At 35.1% G+C, this 18300-nt stretch overlaps 1 protein-coding gene across 5 annotated transcripts in view; it reads right to left on the reverse strand.

Annotated features, from left to right (window-relative positions):
• The window catches only part of HOMER1 (homer scaffold protein 1), a gene marked incomplete at its 5' end in the record, with an annotated part of 446553 nt that overhangs the window by 32488 nt on the left and 395765 nt on the right, over positions 1 to 18300 (reverse strand). For all 5 annotated transcript variants that reach the window (XR_014794824.1, XM_084881324.1, XM_084881322.1 and 2 more), the window contains 3 exons: positions 4144 to 4283; positions 10279 to 10371; positions 14692 to 14823. Coding sequence is in view for 4 of the 5 variants with exons in the window: in XM_084881324.1 (XP_084737450.1) it covers positions 4144 to 4283; positions 10279 to 10371; positions 14692 to 14823 (365 nt within the window). The remainder of the gene's footprint in view (positions 1 to 4143; positions 4284 to 10278; positions 10372 to 14691; positions 14824 to 18300) is intronic.

Here is an 18300-nt window from a genome sequence, read left to right on the forward strand (position 1 = left end):
TGCATGAAATTCGCGCAGGGGGGTGGGGGGCGGTCCCCCTCAGCCCACCCTGTACCCTCTCCAATCCAGGATCCCTCGGGGGATGTCTGACTGCTGTACATCCCTCTCACAATCCAAAGCTGCTGGCTCCTAAATGCTCACCTGCCTGCTTGCCTGATTGCTCCTAACTGCCCTCCCCCCACAACAGCCTGATCACCCCTAAATGCCCCACCCCCAACTGCCTGCCCTGCCAGCCTGGTTGCTCCACGCAGCCTACTGTTTAGTCATTTGGTCATCCCTCACTAACCCCCCTACTGGCCTGGTTGTCCTACGCAGCTTCTGGTCTTACTGTTACTGTGACTATGACAGCGTTCTGGACAATTTGCATATTCCTCTATTATTAATATAGATGGCTAACCTAAGACTACTGTCTCAAATGATATCCTGAACATTCAAGTGAGCCACAGTGTATACCTGCACAGTCTCAAAAGAATAATTTCATTTAGTTTAAAAAGTAATTTTAAAGAAAAAAATGCCATTTATATATAATCTAATATCATTTCCCATAAGAAATTAGTAAGCATTTTTCAATCTCATTATCCACTTCTTTTTCACATCCTTAAACTTCAAAAGCATTTAAATAAATATTAATTTATTGAAACTTATTCAACAAGAATATTTTTGCATAGTTTATGGCAAGGACATAAATCAGTACTATAGCACTTGACTGAGGAGTATTGAGCAGCCAATTCACTTTAAAATGTTATGAACTATAATAAAAATCTAAGAAATGAGTAAATAATTCAAGTAACCCTATAATGCCACTGAGATAGACAGAATATAAAAAGTTGTATTAGCTTCATAAATAACTTTTATAAAAATTCAAAAGTAATTTTTAAAAAGGATTTGTAGATTAAATTATATGTCTGAGATAATCCCAGAAGTAGAAGATTCTATAGGAATAGAAATGAGAAAAGAATGACCATTTTTTTCTTAACTGTTAAAACTATGTGATGTATGTGTTCATGGGAGTTCATAAAGTATTCTCTCTTTCATATAAATATGAAAATTTGTATAGATTTAAAGAGTAACAAAAATTTTTGCTTGTATCTTAAAGCTAAGTGTTTTTTGTTGTTGTTTTTTTTTAAATACACAAAGCTAAAAGAATATAAAGAACTAATAATGTGATTAAGTAATCACATTACTAAAATGTTCAGGACCAAATGAAAATCAGGGTCTTCTTTTGATATGTTAACTCACGAATTAATGAGTTTAAGGCATCAAATTTGAATTTTAAGAAGAGCACAAATTGGCTAGTTAAGTAGCTATTACTGTAATCAACTCTTAATTAACTTGACTGACTAGATCACTGTTCCCTATAACCTTCTTTTAAAAACAAAAACAAATAGACATTTTAGCATTATGCTCCCTATTTATTAGTAAAATAGTATCAACCAGAACAGAAAAATGTTGGCAAAATATTTTTTTGCTATTCATTCTTTTCTGTTAAAATAAGTGCTGAGTAGGGAATATAGTCAATAATATTTTAATAACTATATATGGTGTCAGGTTGTTACTAGAGTTATGGGGGAAATCGCTTCGTTAGTTATATAAATGTCTAATCACTATGTTGTACACCTGAAACTAATATAACATTGAATGTCAACTATAATTGAAAAAGAAAAGAAAAACTTTTAATGTACTAAGGAAGAAAGACAAAATGGTCTAAATAAGCCTTAAAACAAATTTTAATTGTCTTCCAGTGATCTTTTCTCTACACAAGATAATAGGAACAGTTAATCCAGCACACATATAAATATGTACATTACTGAAACAAAATTTATACTCTCTTTTTTTTAAAATCCTCACCCAATGACATGCTTAGAGAGAGGAAAGAGGGAGGGAGAGAGGAAGGGAGGGAGAGGGAGGGGAAGAAAGAGGAGGGGGAAGAGGAAGGGGTGGGGGGGGGAGAGAGAGAGAGAGAGAGAGAGAGAGAGAGAGAGAGAGAGAGAGACAGACATCATTTGATTGTCCTCTACATGAGCACCAGTAGGGAATCGAACCACAACCCACACAAACCGGGAATCGAACTGGCAACCCTTTGGTGCACTGGAAATCGCTCAACCAACAAAGCCACTCCAGCTGAGTTGAAGTTCCTACTCTTAATGTGCGCTTTACTCTGACATTTCCTATTTGGTTTTAATTATATTTCATATTCAGAATGCCATGAATAATCTAAATTGATTTTAAATCACCACAGTTTGAAAAATCCTAGATTATATGATCTCTGAGGTCTCTTCTAACTGACATTTTGGAATTCTAACATTAACTACAATATACATCATCTTTTGTCTCAGGTAGAAATCAACAAGGTCAGAGAATAAATCTAAAATCCTATAGCTAAAACGTCTTTATAATAATAAGAAAACTATAAGATTATGTAATGCTTTTAACACAATTAAAAGCTTAAAGTGACCTGTTTAAGTTTTACTTTCAGAACTCAAATATCTCCACGGCTAATCTGTAGATTCTAGTAGTCAAAGAAGTTCAAATCAAAGTAAATAACTCCTATTAGACTCTCCCAGGAGGAGAAAATCATCCAATGACCAATCCCAGTTAGAAACTCCAAATACCAAGGATTAGCAAAGCAATAAACATTCAGAAAACTTTTGGTGAATAAAGTAAACTAGAAATAGCATTTACAAATATTAAATAGAAAAATTCTATTTCTAAATGCTAAACTATTCAATGCACATGACTTGATTGTTGAAAAGAATTCAAGTTTATAATTATACTCAGTGTAGTGAAGTCTATTTACTAAATGGATATACTAAATATAATTTAATAAAAAAGGACATTTTCCTCCCTCAACATAAACATTTTTTTTTAAATTGCATATTAACTACATTGCTCTTTAATTGTAATTGCATATTTTAAAAGCCTGAATGTTTTACAAATCACAGTCTTCAGATCAGAACTAAACATTTTCATGTGTGCCATTGTTTCTACAGCTATAGAAAAAAAAAATGCTTAAATGCAATAGTAAAGCATGATCTCCATGATAATTCCAAGATATGTCTACTGATTGTGCAAATAAGCATTTTTTTTTTTTTTTGGAAATAAGTTAGAACAGCCTCACTGTCAAATAGTTTCTACCCATTCACTCCTTAAAAAAAAACCTTACCTAATTTTTTCTTCCTGAGCCTGACCATAAGGTCCCTCAATGCTAGTCTCTAATATGTTCAATCCTATGCCCTTAATACCCAACAAGTTCGGTCAAAATTAAGGCTCTCATAAATAAGAGTTTGGAATATCTCACTTCACAATTCTTCTGAATATGCTAAAGAATTTGATTTTAAAAATCTGGTCTCCAAAAGAGATGCACAACAAAGGAAAATTGTTTTCTTAATTTCAATGAAAACTACCAAGTCAAAAATTGCCAAAGAAGGGTAAAAATGAACTTTAAGACAACCTCTGATAGGTATTTGTTTACATTTGCAATAATGCAGTTTCATAGGCATCCTTTACATCCCCCAAATCCCACAATATGGCCCATAATTAATGTGACTGATTTGGAACACATGTAGGATAAACTGTACCTGCTTAAAGTATCAAATTCTTTTTTAAAATTCAGAAGCATGTGAAGATTTATCTTCTGTTAGATGGTGTGCAAAATAATCCTCACATTAACAGGTTCATTCTAGAAGTTACCCCAATAACTTGCTTCCTTCTGTGAAATCACACAGTGAGATCACCTCTAAAACTATGGAAAGCTTAAGTTCAGAGTAGGAAATTATTTTTTTAAATTATAACCTCAAGAACATACATGAAAATGGAAACCAGATTAACACAAGGAGCCTTTCAGTAACTGTGTTAGAAAATAAGGAGAGACTTACAATAACACACATTTTGTTTCACTGAAAAATGATTTGTACTATTACTAGTCAGTAGCCCTTTTTTATACAGATAAAGGAAACATTCATTTCTGCCCTTCCAGGCAACTATAAATTATTAAAATCTTTCTGAGGTTAACAAAAACAGTTAAAAACATCTGACCTGGAATTTTCACTCAGGGTTATAACTTTGCAAGATTCATCTGAAACCCAAATAACTTTCCATGTTTACATAGTTTACTGAATCATGATGGTTGAATTGAATTTGTACCTATGTGAAAATGGCAATGCATTCTGAGTTGGTTCAGCCCTTGACTCTGAGTTCTGTGTGACATCAGGTGTTCTCTCATCGTCGGTCCCATTGATACTTTCTGGTGTTAAAGGAGACTGAAGATCCCCGCCTGCTGACTCCTTAAAAACAAAGGGATAAAAAGTGTTATACTTCTACTAACAGACACAAGATCATCTTAAAGTTAAAACGGGCTCTGATGTATGCTTACTTATGAACTGGATTTCAATTAAAATTTGAATCAAAGACTTAAAAATGAAATTTGAAGGAGAAATAAATTTTTTAAAGCAAAGCAACTCACAATAAAACTACCTGATACCTAACACAAGTTAGAATATAGTTGCAAAGAACTGAAACACTTTGGGGCTTACATAAGCAACTAATTAGTTAGAATAAAAGATATTCAACGAATTGCCTGAGAAGAAAGAGAAGATGGCACAAAAATTCAAGAAGGTGTGAGGTTTTATTTGGGAGGGTATGACAGAGAAGTGGAGAGAGATATCTTCAAAAAGTTTTAATTTTTTTACCTATCCTATTTCTCAACTCCTGAAATTACTTAGAAAAGCAGTCAGAAATACCTCTATAACATACATAATGATGTCCGTGTATTTCAGCTTTTCTGGACTCCTACTCAAAATAGAATTATTTTTCTTCACAAAATTTCCTCTTATATCTACTTTTAATTGATCTGCTTATCAAGGTAAATTTAATTTATCCCTTAGGAAAATAAATTGAATTTAAAATGAAGCTCAAGATGACACTTTTTCTTGCATCTGCCATGATCAAATTATCCAAATTTGATATTAGAAATCAGAATGAGGGGTCATTTGATAAAACGTTAACCAGGTGAAGTTCCAGCATCAGATACTGAAAGAGCAGCTTGGTGGGCCCCTTGTGATTGCTGGGAAATAGAACTTCACACTTGAAATATTAGGCTATTGTTAGGGAAGAAAATGAAACTATCACCAGGGAACTGGTTAGGTATGGTCATAATTTGTCAACTTAGAAGAATACAAGATTTCCTAAAATATAATCAAGGAGAATATGTGTAATACAGGGAAATGCTTCTAATTAGGAAAAAATATAGGAGAATATAAAAAGATAGCCTATGTTATGATAATTTATATACTTTACATGAAAAATATTGGACATGAAGTGCTGGGAAGAAATATGGAAAATATTGATGTGGTAAGACTAACATTTTTTAAAGGGGGCTTCTGGTTTTACACCACTGAATGCATTTTATTTCACACTTAAATATAATTTAGCTAATAGTACCATGCTATAAATTATATAAGCTATCAAAGATCAAAAGACTCTCTTGACTCCACATTCTCACTTAACTATTTTTAAAATATTAATGGAACCTCTATTTCAAACTTTAATTTCACTCATTAAATCTTTCTCCTGAATCCTCTTTGTTTCCACTAATAGTCAATGCCTGGATAAAGCTTATAGGATAATGTGCAACATAACATTGTTTACAACAAAGTCAAATAGTACTAAGGGAATAATGGGAACACTATCCAAAGTGACTCCTTCCAGGTCAATTATAAACAATATCAGAAAAATCTATTAACATAACATGCAGATTTCTTTGCAAGTGCCAAGGATTAGCTCTATTTTGAGAAAAAATATCCAGAAAATTACAGGCAATTAACCCTTTGCACTCCGAACCATTCTGGACATTGGCTACCAGCTACTCGACGCTACTTTGCGGTGGAAACGTGCGTTGAATTAACTCAATTCCCCGTAATCACTAATAAACTGCAATGTCCCCCCTGAGAGGGGACATCCGAGTGATATGCTAGAATTCCGCTGTCCCCTCGTGCAAAGGGTTAATTATTGATATAATTTATATAAGAAAGACAACATGGAATTCCAATAGATACATATTCAAAAAGAAAAGGCTTCAACTCTAAAATATGGATGAGTATATAAACGTAATAGTATTGAATTTTAATTTATAAATTTTAAATAATCTTTTTAAAATTCTTCACATTAACTGACTTTTTAGATTAACTCATCAACTACTAGCTTTGATTCCAACCAAAGAGAACTTGTGCTGCATCCCCTCCTGTCCTCTCAACCCAGCCCACTTCCCACCTGCTCTTCAACCTCAAGATCGCTCTCCATACACCAGAAAGCCAATCATGTTCATTATACTCTCACTGACGTCATTCCAATTTTCAGGTTTCCTTTACCTTTTATAACGTCTATGCTGTCAATTTTAATTTGATATAAAATGAGCCATCATTTCCTATTCTTATGTGCCCAAGCTACCAAGAGCTACGAGAGAAAAAAATACTGTTAAATATGCTGACTGGTGCCATGAAGATAATTTTGAGCTCTGACTTTAATTATGATCTTGAAGTAATCTTTACTCCGTTTGATTCTTCTTTTTTTTTTCTTTACCTAACAGCTGTTCCAAAACTCTGTTCAAACCTTCTCTCTTTTTAGTTGTCCTTCCTCTCAGTGAATGATTGAATTCTTCTTTCACAGAGAATACAGAAATAAATTGGCAGAGATTTCCTCAATCTCCCTCTTATCTGTATCTGAATCCATTTTTATCCTTCCTTCCTGTCTCAGATATAGTGGCGAATCTGTTTCCATCCTCCCCCCTCACAGCAGTACCTTCTGCATAATGCTCCATCATGAGCTCTTCCTTCTATTCTTCTCTTTCTCCTTCCTGACTTAATTTAAAAGTCTTAGACGAATGACAGCTAAATTGTTTTTCTAGACTCCAATGAAGAAAAATGTTGATAGCATCTGATTATATAACCCTTTAATGCATATTCTGAGAGAAAAAAAAAAAAACCTAACAAGCTAACTGGAATGTAGTATTTTTACTGTGAACCATATAAAAAATTTCAGGAGTAAAACCAGTCATAACTCTTGATTTTATATAAAATTGTTATAAGATTTCCATGGAAACATAAGAATATAAGATCTTCCATAGAGAAAAAGTTCTAAGTTAATGTCTGTTATTTAAAGGGTAATATGAAAGAAACTAACATTTAACATGTAATTCAACCTATTCCCTAAAGATGCATCCTTTATCCAGGAAACATTAAGATTGTTGGTAATACTTTTAACAACAAAGAATCATTTTTAAAAATAAGATTATCCCGCCGGGACCGGTTTGGCTCAATGGATAGAGCATTGGCCTGCGGACTGAAAGGTCCCGGGTTCAATTCCGGTCTGGGACATGTGCCTTGGTTGCGGGCACATCCCCAGTAGGGGGTGTGCAAGAGGCAGCTGATCGATGATTCTCTCTCATCAATGTTTCTAACTCTCTATCCCTCTCCCTTCCTCTCTGTGAAAAATCAATAAAATATATATTTTTAAAAAATATATAAAAAATAAAATAAAATAAAAATAAGATTATCCAACCGAAACCAGTTTGGCTCAGTGGTAGAGCGTCGGTCTGCGGACTGAAAGGTCCCAGGTTCGATTCCGGTCAGGGGCATGTACATTGGTTGCGGGCACTTCCCCGGTAGGGGGTGTGCAAGAGGCAGCTGGTCGATGTTTCTCTCTCATCGACGTTTCTAGCTCTCTATCTCTCTCCCTTCCTCTCTGTAAAAAATCAATAAAAAATATATTTTAAAAAATTATTTAAAAAATAAATTAAATAAAATAAGATTATCTGACATGACCGCACTCAGAAGTTTAAGAAAGGGGAAGTGGATAACTCTGCGCTCAATGCCAGGATGCTTCAGAGAGGAGGGATGGTTTGTCCACGGACCTGCTTCTCACAGTGTGGTCCCCAGACTGACAGCATCTCTGGAAACTTGTTAGAAATGCACATCCCTGGGCCCCACCTCAGCCTCACCAAATCAGACTTCTGCGGGTGGGAACCAGCAACTTGTGTTTTAAGCCTTCCAGGAGATTCTGATGCAGGCTTTATTCAATTGGGAATTTGTGTTTTTCTAAATAACTGCTATGTGCCAGATCCTATGTCGAGGCTTTACATCATTATCTTCACCATTAAAACCACATCACCAACAACAGCTGTTAACATTTATTAAGCATTTACTATATGCCAAGCATTTTGTAATCCTCATTTAAATCTCATAAAACCCTATAAGAAGGTAACTTTCTTATTCCCATTTTATAAATTTTTTTAAAAATAGTAACTTGCTTTAATCAGAAAACCAGATTCAAAGATGGTCTCTATTGCCGTGATCGTATGACACCGTCATAATGTCATCCTATATAATAAAAGGCTAATATGCAAATTGTCCCCTCAACCAGGAGTTTGACCAGGGGGCAGGAAAGGAGAACTCTGGTCAACCACCCACAGCTCCCCCAGCCCCAAGCCGGTCTGGCCTGATTGGCCTCAACTAGGGCAGGCTGGTCAGACCCCACCCATGCATGAATTCGTGTGTCAGGCCTCTAGTCTGTTATAATAATGTTGCCATTATCATATTTGTTCCTCCTAACCATCCTATAAAGTATTGAAACACTCATAGATCTATAAGCTATTTTAGCAAGATCACACAGTGACAGAAAAAGGATTTATAACTAAGCTTGTCAGACTTGAACACCCATACTCTTAACCACTTGTTTATCCCTCCTCAAATAAAAACAAAAGCTATGCCTGAGTGTTTACTATTATTAATTATTCCACTTAACCTTCTGATCCTTTTGCTGAATTCATGAATCATATTCTATTCTCCAGGCAGAGCCTTAATTTAGCAGACTGGGTTAAACCACTGAGAACCAAGCTCTGTTCTTTAGCTGAATAGGATTTCAGTAGCCAGCATTCAAATACTGAAAACTAAAACAAATATTAATAACACCACAATGGACTGTCACAAAAAGGGGAGAAAAGAGAAGTGGGAAAAAAATTCTTTCCCCCCCCTTCACTATTTCTCTGGCTTCGTTTAACAATCAAACTTCAAATATTTTGAAAAGATAAATTGGCATCAATGTATTTTTGGCTCTCAAATACTGATGAGCTTATGGTATGTCTTGGATATAGCCCTTCAAAGAATATAAAGGCTTAAAGACACTACTTCCACCAAAGAGGAACAGGTATCTTAGCGACCTGTAATTGTCCATGGCCAATTAAACAAAAGCAAGTTGTGCTTGGAGGAGCAGAAACTAAGTTCAAAGGCAAAATGTAATAATCCATTACAGTTTCATTGGGATCATGTGAGTATTCTCTTGCAACACTACAATCATTCACCTGAGGAACTGAAGTTCCCAGCATGTATTGGTACTAAATTTTAAGTAGGCTTTTATGCTTAAAAGTATCACTATACCATCAGAGCACTTAGGGAAAGACAGATTCAAGGGAAACTTCAAAATGATCATTCATGTTATTCCTGGTCACGGTTAGTACAGAGGAGGTATAATGAAGCTTCAATCTAGAGTACACTTTTAGTCTGTGAAGAAATATTCACTTTAAGCATACTTAAGAGAGTTCTCCTTTCCTTTAAAAAAAAAAAAAAAAGTACACACCCAAAACTCTTTATACCAGTAGGGTTTGCCAAACAGAGTTTGGTGCAGGGTGGGGAAGAAAGTGAATAGTGAAAGTTTTCTAAAATGTTCCAATCATTTAGCTAGTCACAAAATTCCAAGGCAATTTCTACTTACTTCCTCAAAAAAGTTTTATGTAAATCTGCTACTACTGACATTATTCCAGAGAAACATTTGTACATCTGATCTTCATAAAACTCCGAAGTAAACTTCAAAAATAATCACTAAAGAGAAAAGGCACAAAGCTGAACTCTGCTCCTCTGTTTTCCTGAGCCTCCCCTGTGTCTCCTCCTGCAGCTGCGCCTCAGTGACTATCACAGAACACAAGGAATAGGTCAGTCTCTGCTCCATAGGTACGATTGTTTTTAAGTTATATGCGCATTTTAAAAATCTGAGTTTACCTGCTAAGCTAATCCCTCCCCACCCCCAGATTCTTGAAGACGTTGGCATACCTATATGGAACCAAACACCTTTCTTTCTTGACTACTACAGATGAACTGAAGGGTACATTTCTATGTCCACTTTGAAAATTATCTCAATTTTGCCGTTATGTCCTTAAGTTTAACTCTGGCATAAAGGGTATCATCTAACATGAACAAGGCTCATAAGTAAGCATAGAAATTAAACACCCACCTGTGAAGGTGTACTGGTAAGTTCCATCTTTTCTTGTGATTTCTCCTTTGCTAGTCGAGCAGCTTCTTTAAATTCCTGAAACTTTTCTGCAAACTAAATGTATAAAGACTATATACATTAACCAAATAAAAATAAGTTGCAATGATCACTTTTACCTTAATTTTCTTTTAGTTTCTCTGTAACAGACTCTTATGCATGCAACCTAACCCTCAAAACAATTACAATTATAATATGAAAATAACAAAAAAAAGAAACCAAATACCAAGACATGTGTATACTGCAAAGTACATTGACAAATCTCATTCAAAAACATCACAACATAACTAAGTTAGAATCTGGTGTCAGCTAGCTTACCTATTCCTTCCTTGGTTTTTCAGATATACTTTACTAAGACATTGTGGGGGGCAGGGGAGAGAGGTACATATCAGGAGAGGAATCAGTAAAGATGGGCATACTATGTTTGTTTATCATGGATAAAAGGGAATCTCTTAAGTATCAATTTCTAAACATCTCAGTATCTGGAGCATGCTTTTAACTTTCACTATAATATAAACTCTTGTATTATGTAAGGTATTTTATTTTCAACAATACAAACAGCAACATTTACTATTACCACTAACTGGCATTAATAAAACTTCATTTCTAAAGACTCCTAAACAGCTAATATACAGCAGGAGAAGGAATAATATGTCTCCACAAAGATCTTTGAGATTGGTAATAATTATAAAAATTACTGTACATAAAATGCTAATTCTTAGGAACTCACAGAAATCTATAAATGTCATGGTCACAAATACTACCTTATCTATGTTTTGGAAATAGATACTAGTTTACCACTATTTCTCAGAGAGAGTAAGTTATGGTTATAAAATAACCAAATTTAAAAATCTAAAATCTTTTTCTTGTCCGGGTGGCCTGGTTGGAGTATCATTCATACAAAAAAAGATTTCAGGTTCGATTCCCAATCAGGGCACATACCTAGGTTGCTGGTTCAATTCCCGGTTGGGTGCGTATAGGAGAAAACCAATCGATGTCTATCTATCTATCCATCTATCTATCTCCATCTCTCTCTCTCTCTCTCTCTAATAAATAAAAAACATGTCCTCAGGTGAGGACTAAAAACAATAAATAAAAACCACCTAAAATCTCTATGCAATTTAAACCACCTGGTTAAAACTGGTAATAAAAATATGAAATGATCGTTCTCTCCTCAAACCCCATAAGCCAACCCTGATTTCATTTCCATCTTGGGAAGGAAAGCTTTGGTAGGAAAGGCTCATGATACTCTGATGTGCCTTTGGGAGATAGAGGAGGATCAAAATTAGAGTTGTCATTGCAACTTTTCCGTTTTGCTTTAAATCTTTCATCCCCTCCTACAACTTGTAGATCTGGGAAGTGAATCTGTATTACTATACTTCACTAATTAAACAGAACATCTCCTTACAGAAAAACAAAACAACTGAATACAAAGCATAAAAGGTCTTATTCATATTGGTGGAATTAACAATAGTTAATTTCTTTTTATATAATCTGTAGTACAGAAAGCTTTTCGTACACTAATTTAGCATTCCAAAGTAGTTAATGTTTAAAACCCTTCTCAATTTCACAAAGACCTATGCTTTGCTAACTTTTAAAGATTTAAGTTTCCATGATAACAAAATATAACTCAGGAAGCACTACAAGCATAGCTGTAATTTTTCTTATACATCAGCCTTAACAAACCACCCTGTTCTAACACTGCCCCTCTCCCTTACTTTTAGAGGCCTCCATCTACAATTGCCTTCAGGGGCTTCTCCAACTCCTTGCATTCATTTATACATTTTAATGATAAAACAAGTCAGAATATTTACATGTTTGCTTCATTTCTATAAAACATTATACACTTCGTTGGGTCCTCTACAGTCTATAAAGCATCCACATTAGACCTCAAGATTAGTCTCTTCAGAATGCTTTGGTCCAAAGCATCCTGAAGAGATTAACTGTAAACTCTTGGAGTCAAGTCTAGTGAATAAAAACCTGGACTTGGCTCTGAGAACTAATAGGCTGTTTCCTGATAGCCAATCCACATGCAAAATACTAGAATTCACTACTGGTAAGATTGGTCAAAAATACATGCTAATTTTGAGAACAGAAAAGAAAACTCTTGAAATATAAAAGCCATTCCCAGAAAAAAGATCAAATGAGAAGAGACAGTATAATTGAACAGAATTTAATAAACTATTCCTTTAGTACATTAGCTACTTTCCCACTAACCTGAAAGACACAATGAAAAACTTAATATATGGTCAAAATTACTTAAGCTCAAAAATCATTTCATGCAAGTTTATTGAAGATATTAAGCCACATTTTAGTTCCTGTGCTAACCAAAAAAATTCAGCAAGTAGAATATAATTATAGTTTTATTTTATTCTTGCTATAGTCTGTAATGGATGGTTCCAAAAGTCCTAAGGTTCTGAGTAATGGCAAAAGTATTAGATTGAAAATACAATTTCCTAAGGGAATTGTTTATGGAGAGGCAATGCTCAGCCAGATGCCTGTGTCCCCATTATGTTGAAATACCTTGATTCTAAAATGTATACCTCTACACTGTTCAAGTAATGTATTTAGAGAATTAGCTGGGTATAAGAAAGTGGTCGGCAAACCATGGCTCACAAGCCACATACAGTTCTTTGGCCCCTTGAGTGGGGCTCTTCCATAAAATACCACAGCCTGGGCGAGTTTATTTTGAAGAAATGGCGTTAGAAGAAGTTTAAGTTTAAAACTTTGGCTCTCAAAAAAAATTTAATTGTGCTGTTGATATTTGGCTCCGTTGACTAATGAGTTTGCAAAACCACTGGTATAAGAGAAACCAAATTAGATAACTTGTTTGTTTTAATTGTCCTATAAAAAATGACTTATAATCACCAAGGCAAAAGTTAAAATTGTCTAAAAATTGAGCTTTAAACTACAATTTATGAAAAAGATAACATCTGAAAACAAGTGTTAAGGAATGTTTACAACTAAAACAAAAGGAAACAAAGTAGCTTATTTCATACTTATTCCTTACATAGTCTTTCCATGTGATATCCACTGAACTATCTAATAATAACCTCGTCAATAAATATTCACAAAAAGTGTAAGACTTTTAAAAAGAATCTGAATGACCCCAACAATTTGAAATCTCAAGCCATGAGATCCTGTGTATACTAAAACACATGTAAAGTGTTTCAAATGTAGGGTTGTCCTTTTAACTGAATGCTTGAGAGTTTGGGTCTGGTGAGCACAGAATTTGAAGAGCAAAAGTAAGTAATTTTCTCCATCATCTTAGTATCCCAAGGCTGGAGGTTAAGTCCAGTGGGTCATAACAAATGCAAGAATTCCTCAAAAGGTTGAATGAACATATTTAACAGGGCTGAAAATCTGCATGCTATTACCTGCTTCTGGAACAGCAGAAGGCATTTCCCCTAACCTGATAATCTTTTCCTATTTATCAAACCTTACCTTTGATATGTATATCTGCTTTCCTAAAGGGCCAAAGTGTTTTCTAGCAAATAAAAAGCCATGGGTCTGGAGATTCGGGGAGCTTAAGTCATTAGAGCTAAGTTTCTGTGTGGCTTTCCCCCATGCCTTCAAAATTTATTATTTCATGTCTAGTTTATCCATTTACGCGCAGCCCCTTTTCTAGATTCCTGAACCCCAGCTACGGAAAGACCCTACATCCTGAGATTGTTTCCTTTTTCCTTACCTACTCTTCATGTGATAACCACAGAACTCAAGGTGCTGCTGATGTGAACACTGCTTGGCTTTGCTTATAGGCAGGACAACTGTTTTGCTTCCAATATTTAGCCTGGTGATGCTCTGTATTATATTGGCTTTTCTGGCCATAGTACTTCACTTGGTCAGAAGAGGAGTATTTCCCAAGAACTCCTCATAGTATCTATTGGGTCTCTGTATGGCATCAGAGAGCTCAGAGTAATTCTGACCCAGACAAAGCACAGCTTTCCCTAAACATAGTGATTTATATGTGTCTACTGTCATGTCAGAAAGTTGAAATACATACCATTATCAGCTTGAATTTTCATAATTCATAAGAGGTTTGTGTCTACCTCTGGTGCAGACTAAGTCCAACTAAGGATGTAAAGTCATGAGCAAAGTCCATTCTGAAGTGGTAATTCACATGTTTTATTTCCTATCATACACACAGTTAACAATGCAAAGCCTTCTCAATGAGCGGTGACTATTTTTAATGTGTGCAATGAATTTTCCAATTGACAACAAAATCCAATGTTATCTTCCTGCTCTAAAATCGCAACAGTTCTGAGAGTATTAAACAAATTTCTCCTATGTATTTTACACTCTCCATTTGCTACTATATATTTAAGACATCTGATCTGAAGATGAAGATTTCCACTTAGATCTGATGAATTAACTTACTTTTGAAAGATGATGCTCAGAGGAGAATCCCAGTCCATAAACAGTGTTTGCCCGGCTATCGGCCCACTGGCCAAACTTCTGAGATGTTTTTGTAAATGTCATGTTTGGGGTGATGGTGCTATTAATTATTGCCTGAAAAATAAAGCAAGTATGAATAACCTGCCCAAAATTAGCAAACAGACATTTAAATGCAGGATTATTTAGTTACATAAAAATTTAGGATTCTTAATGATCCAGTACATTAAATATACAGTATAGTTATAGAAATAGTTCATATTATTGCAAGTGACAGAGTGGAAATAAGGTAACTACTAGGACTATAAATAAAATGGCACTCTATCAAAAATTTCAATACCTTACAGTCAAAATAGATGTTTACTTAACATCTATTAATTTTGGTGAAAGTCATTAAAAGCAAGTAAGTTTTAATAGTTGTTTCTTTAAAATAGTTATTTCCCACTCCCAAAAAATCTTTCAAAAATGAATACATCAATAGGAAAATTTTTTATTTGTACACTAATTTTCTCAAATGCATAATCAACCATTTTTCAAAAGCTAACTTACTTGAAATATATTATGATACAAAAAAAAACTTTCAATCATTTAGTATTTTTCCTTTACTCAAGTTGGAAAAACAAACCTTGAAATACATACTTCATTTCTTTTCTCATAAAGTGGTATAAATTCATGATATTGAGAATCACTATCATTTGTTTAACACATAGTTTCTTATAAAACTAGTATTTTAGTATGTTATTAAATATTAACTTTGGTGATCACTAAAATAGATTTCAAGTATTATTATAACATTAACTTAAATTCCTCTGCCAGTACTGTGAAAGTTTAGAATCCATTTTATTTAAGTCTACTGCCCTCCAAAATTGAGATTACAAAGTGATTCAATAAAAATAAAAATGTGCGCTGACTGGTTTGGCTCAGTGGATGGAGTGTTGGCCTGCAGACTCAAGGGTCCCAGGTTTGATTCCAGTCAAGGGCATGCACCTTGGTTGCGGGCACATCCCCAGTGTGTGTGTGTGTGTGTGGGGGGGGGGGGGTGTGGGAGAGAGGTGCAGGAGGCAGCTGATGGATGTTTCTCTCTCATCATTGTTTCCAGCTCTCTCTCCCTCGCCCTTCCTCTCTGTAAAATATCAATGAAATATATTTTAAAAATTAAAAATAAAAATGTGCCGGGACCGGTTTGGCTCAATGGATAGAGAGTCGACTTGGGGACTGAAGAGTCCCAGGTTCGATTCCGGTCAAGGGCATGTACCTTGGTTGCGGGCATATCCCCAGTAGGGGATGTGCAAGAGGAAGCTGATCGATGATTCTCTCTCATCAATGTTTCTAACTCTCTATCTCTCTCCCTTCCTCTCTGTATAAAATCAATAAAAAAAAAAATGTTAAAAAAAATGTGATCACATTCATAAGTGGTTTTCTGGTAATTTATTAACTATGGAATGAAAATCAAGCATTTTTAGAACAAAGCTAAATTTACCATGTGAACAACAATATAATGTAAATATTTATGAGATAAGCAGGCACTGGTGAAGTTATAATAATGAAAGTATGAAAGAACATTATAAACTGAAGAACCAAAAGATAGATATAGAGACAGTGAAGCAACAAGCAGACTGTCAAATTACAGCGGGGAGGGGAGGGAGATCTGGGGGAGATAATAGATCAACCGAAGGACTTGTATACATGCATATAAGTACAACCAATGAACACAAAACTCTGGGGAGGGTAGGTATGTATGGGGGAGGGGGGCAATGGTAAAATATGTTCTCAGATAATAATTTAATAAAAATAAAAAAAAGAATGAATGAATGACACCTGGCTGCTAAAGAAGACAGTAGAAGAGTGGTCCCTTGCTTTCTCTAAAAGACAGCAAATGTGAAATATGTCACCTGTTGTTATATGGAGCCCCTGTCCTTGATTTTCTTCTTTACCTCTTACAAAATTTATATACTCATATACCTCCTTACTCTTCAATTCAAAAGCTGCTTTTCCTAGCTAGCATGTCATTTTAGATCCTGTAAAATGTGGCTAATAACTGCACTAATTTGCGAGATTGTCATCGAATGAAAAGACTGAATGGAAAAGAATATAGAATGGTCCCCCTATATCCAGTTTCAGTTACCTGTGATCAACAGAAGTCTGAAATATTAAATGGAAAATTCCCAGAAATAAACAATTCATAAGTTTTAAGTTGCATGCTGTTCTGAGTATTATGATGAAATCTCTCGCTGTCCTGTCTTGCCTCCTGAATCATGCCTTTGTCCAGCATTAGCCACACTACATACGCTACCTGCCCACAGTCACTTAGTACCTGTCTAGGTTATCAGGCTGACTGTTGAATGTCCCAGTGTTTGTGTTCAAGTGACCTTTATTTCACTTAATAATGGCCCCAAAGCACAAGAGTAGTGACGTTGGCAATTTGAGTACACCAAAGAAAAGCTGTAACGTGTATGTTTGTACAGGAAACAATTCAGTTCTATCTGCATTTTCAGGCATCCACTCACAGTCTTGGAAGTATTCCCTGTGGGTAAGTATTAGTTTGCTAAGGAACCATTTGGTTATTCAACTATTTTATTGAGTACCTATTAATGTCAAGCACAATTCTATAAACCTGAGATACAACAAGAGGCAATATAATAGTGGATCACATTCTACAGCAAAAAGAGTCCATCAATGACCACATAAATAAACAGCTGACCAATTTTCTGTGAGTGGTAAGTGCTTATGAAGACCATAAGGCCAGGATATGATAAAGTCTAGATGGCCAGGACTGTCAGGCACTACTTGAGATCCCACGATCCTGGACTATTCTCTGAGGAAGGTACATTAGTGTTTTCAAGAAGAGGAGAGCATTTAACACGTGACCCTAATAACTCAGAAAGTGAGATGACAATAGGTGTTCCAGGCAGCTGAGAAACCCATCCATGTGGTACTGACCTTCAGCTTTAACTATTTCAAATGAACTTTTTTCTACTTTTCAGTTAAGTGTTCTGTTTTAATCCCCATTCTGAACATTTCCTTAAAAACATATTTTATTAGACTTCCTTGAATAGAATGCTACAGTGAATCCAATTAAAAGAAAAAAACTAGTTCTATAAAATAAACATGTCTCAATCCCAACGTTCTTGTTCTTTCAAGGAGAAGAGGTAGAAATGCTGTGTTATAACAGATCATGGAGTGCCCTAATCCTGGCCTTTGGCCAAGCTGATGTCTCTGCAAACTTTATTAGCTCAGTAAAAGTACATTTTCTAGTCAGGGCACCTAAGGTCTTTTCAACTGATCACGCTGTGCAGAAACAGAAGTGAGGGTAGTAAGAAAAACACTCACTTAGCTGCATCAAATAAGCCAGTAGGGCTTATAAAAAACAAAACAAAAAATCCCGATGACTCCTGCAGGGAACTGCAGTGGTTAACAGCATCAGCTTAGAAAGGTAACTAGAAAGTAGAAAATGTGATAGAAACATGTAATTGCTACAGAGGGTGGAATTTATTAAAAGAAATGAAACAAAAACTTTTTCAAAGGAATTATTTAAGAGCCTAGAAATTACAAGCTGCAAAGTATGTTCAAAAATAAAAATGCCAGAAGCAATAG

The sequence above is a fragment of the Pipistrellus hanaki genome (assembly GCF_964339955.1).
Source record: "Pipistrellus hanaki genome assembly, chromosome: 4".
Taxonomy (NCBI): domain Eukaryota; kingdom Metazoa; phylum Chordata; class Mammalia; order Chiroptera; family Vespertilionidae; genus Pipistrellus; species Pipistrellus hanaki.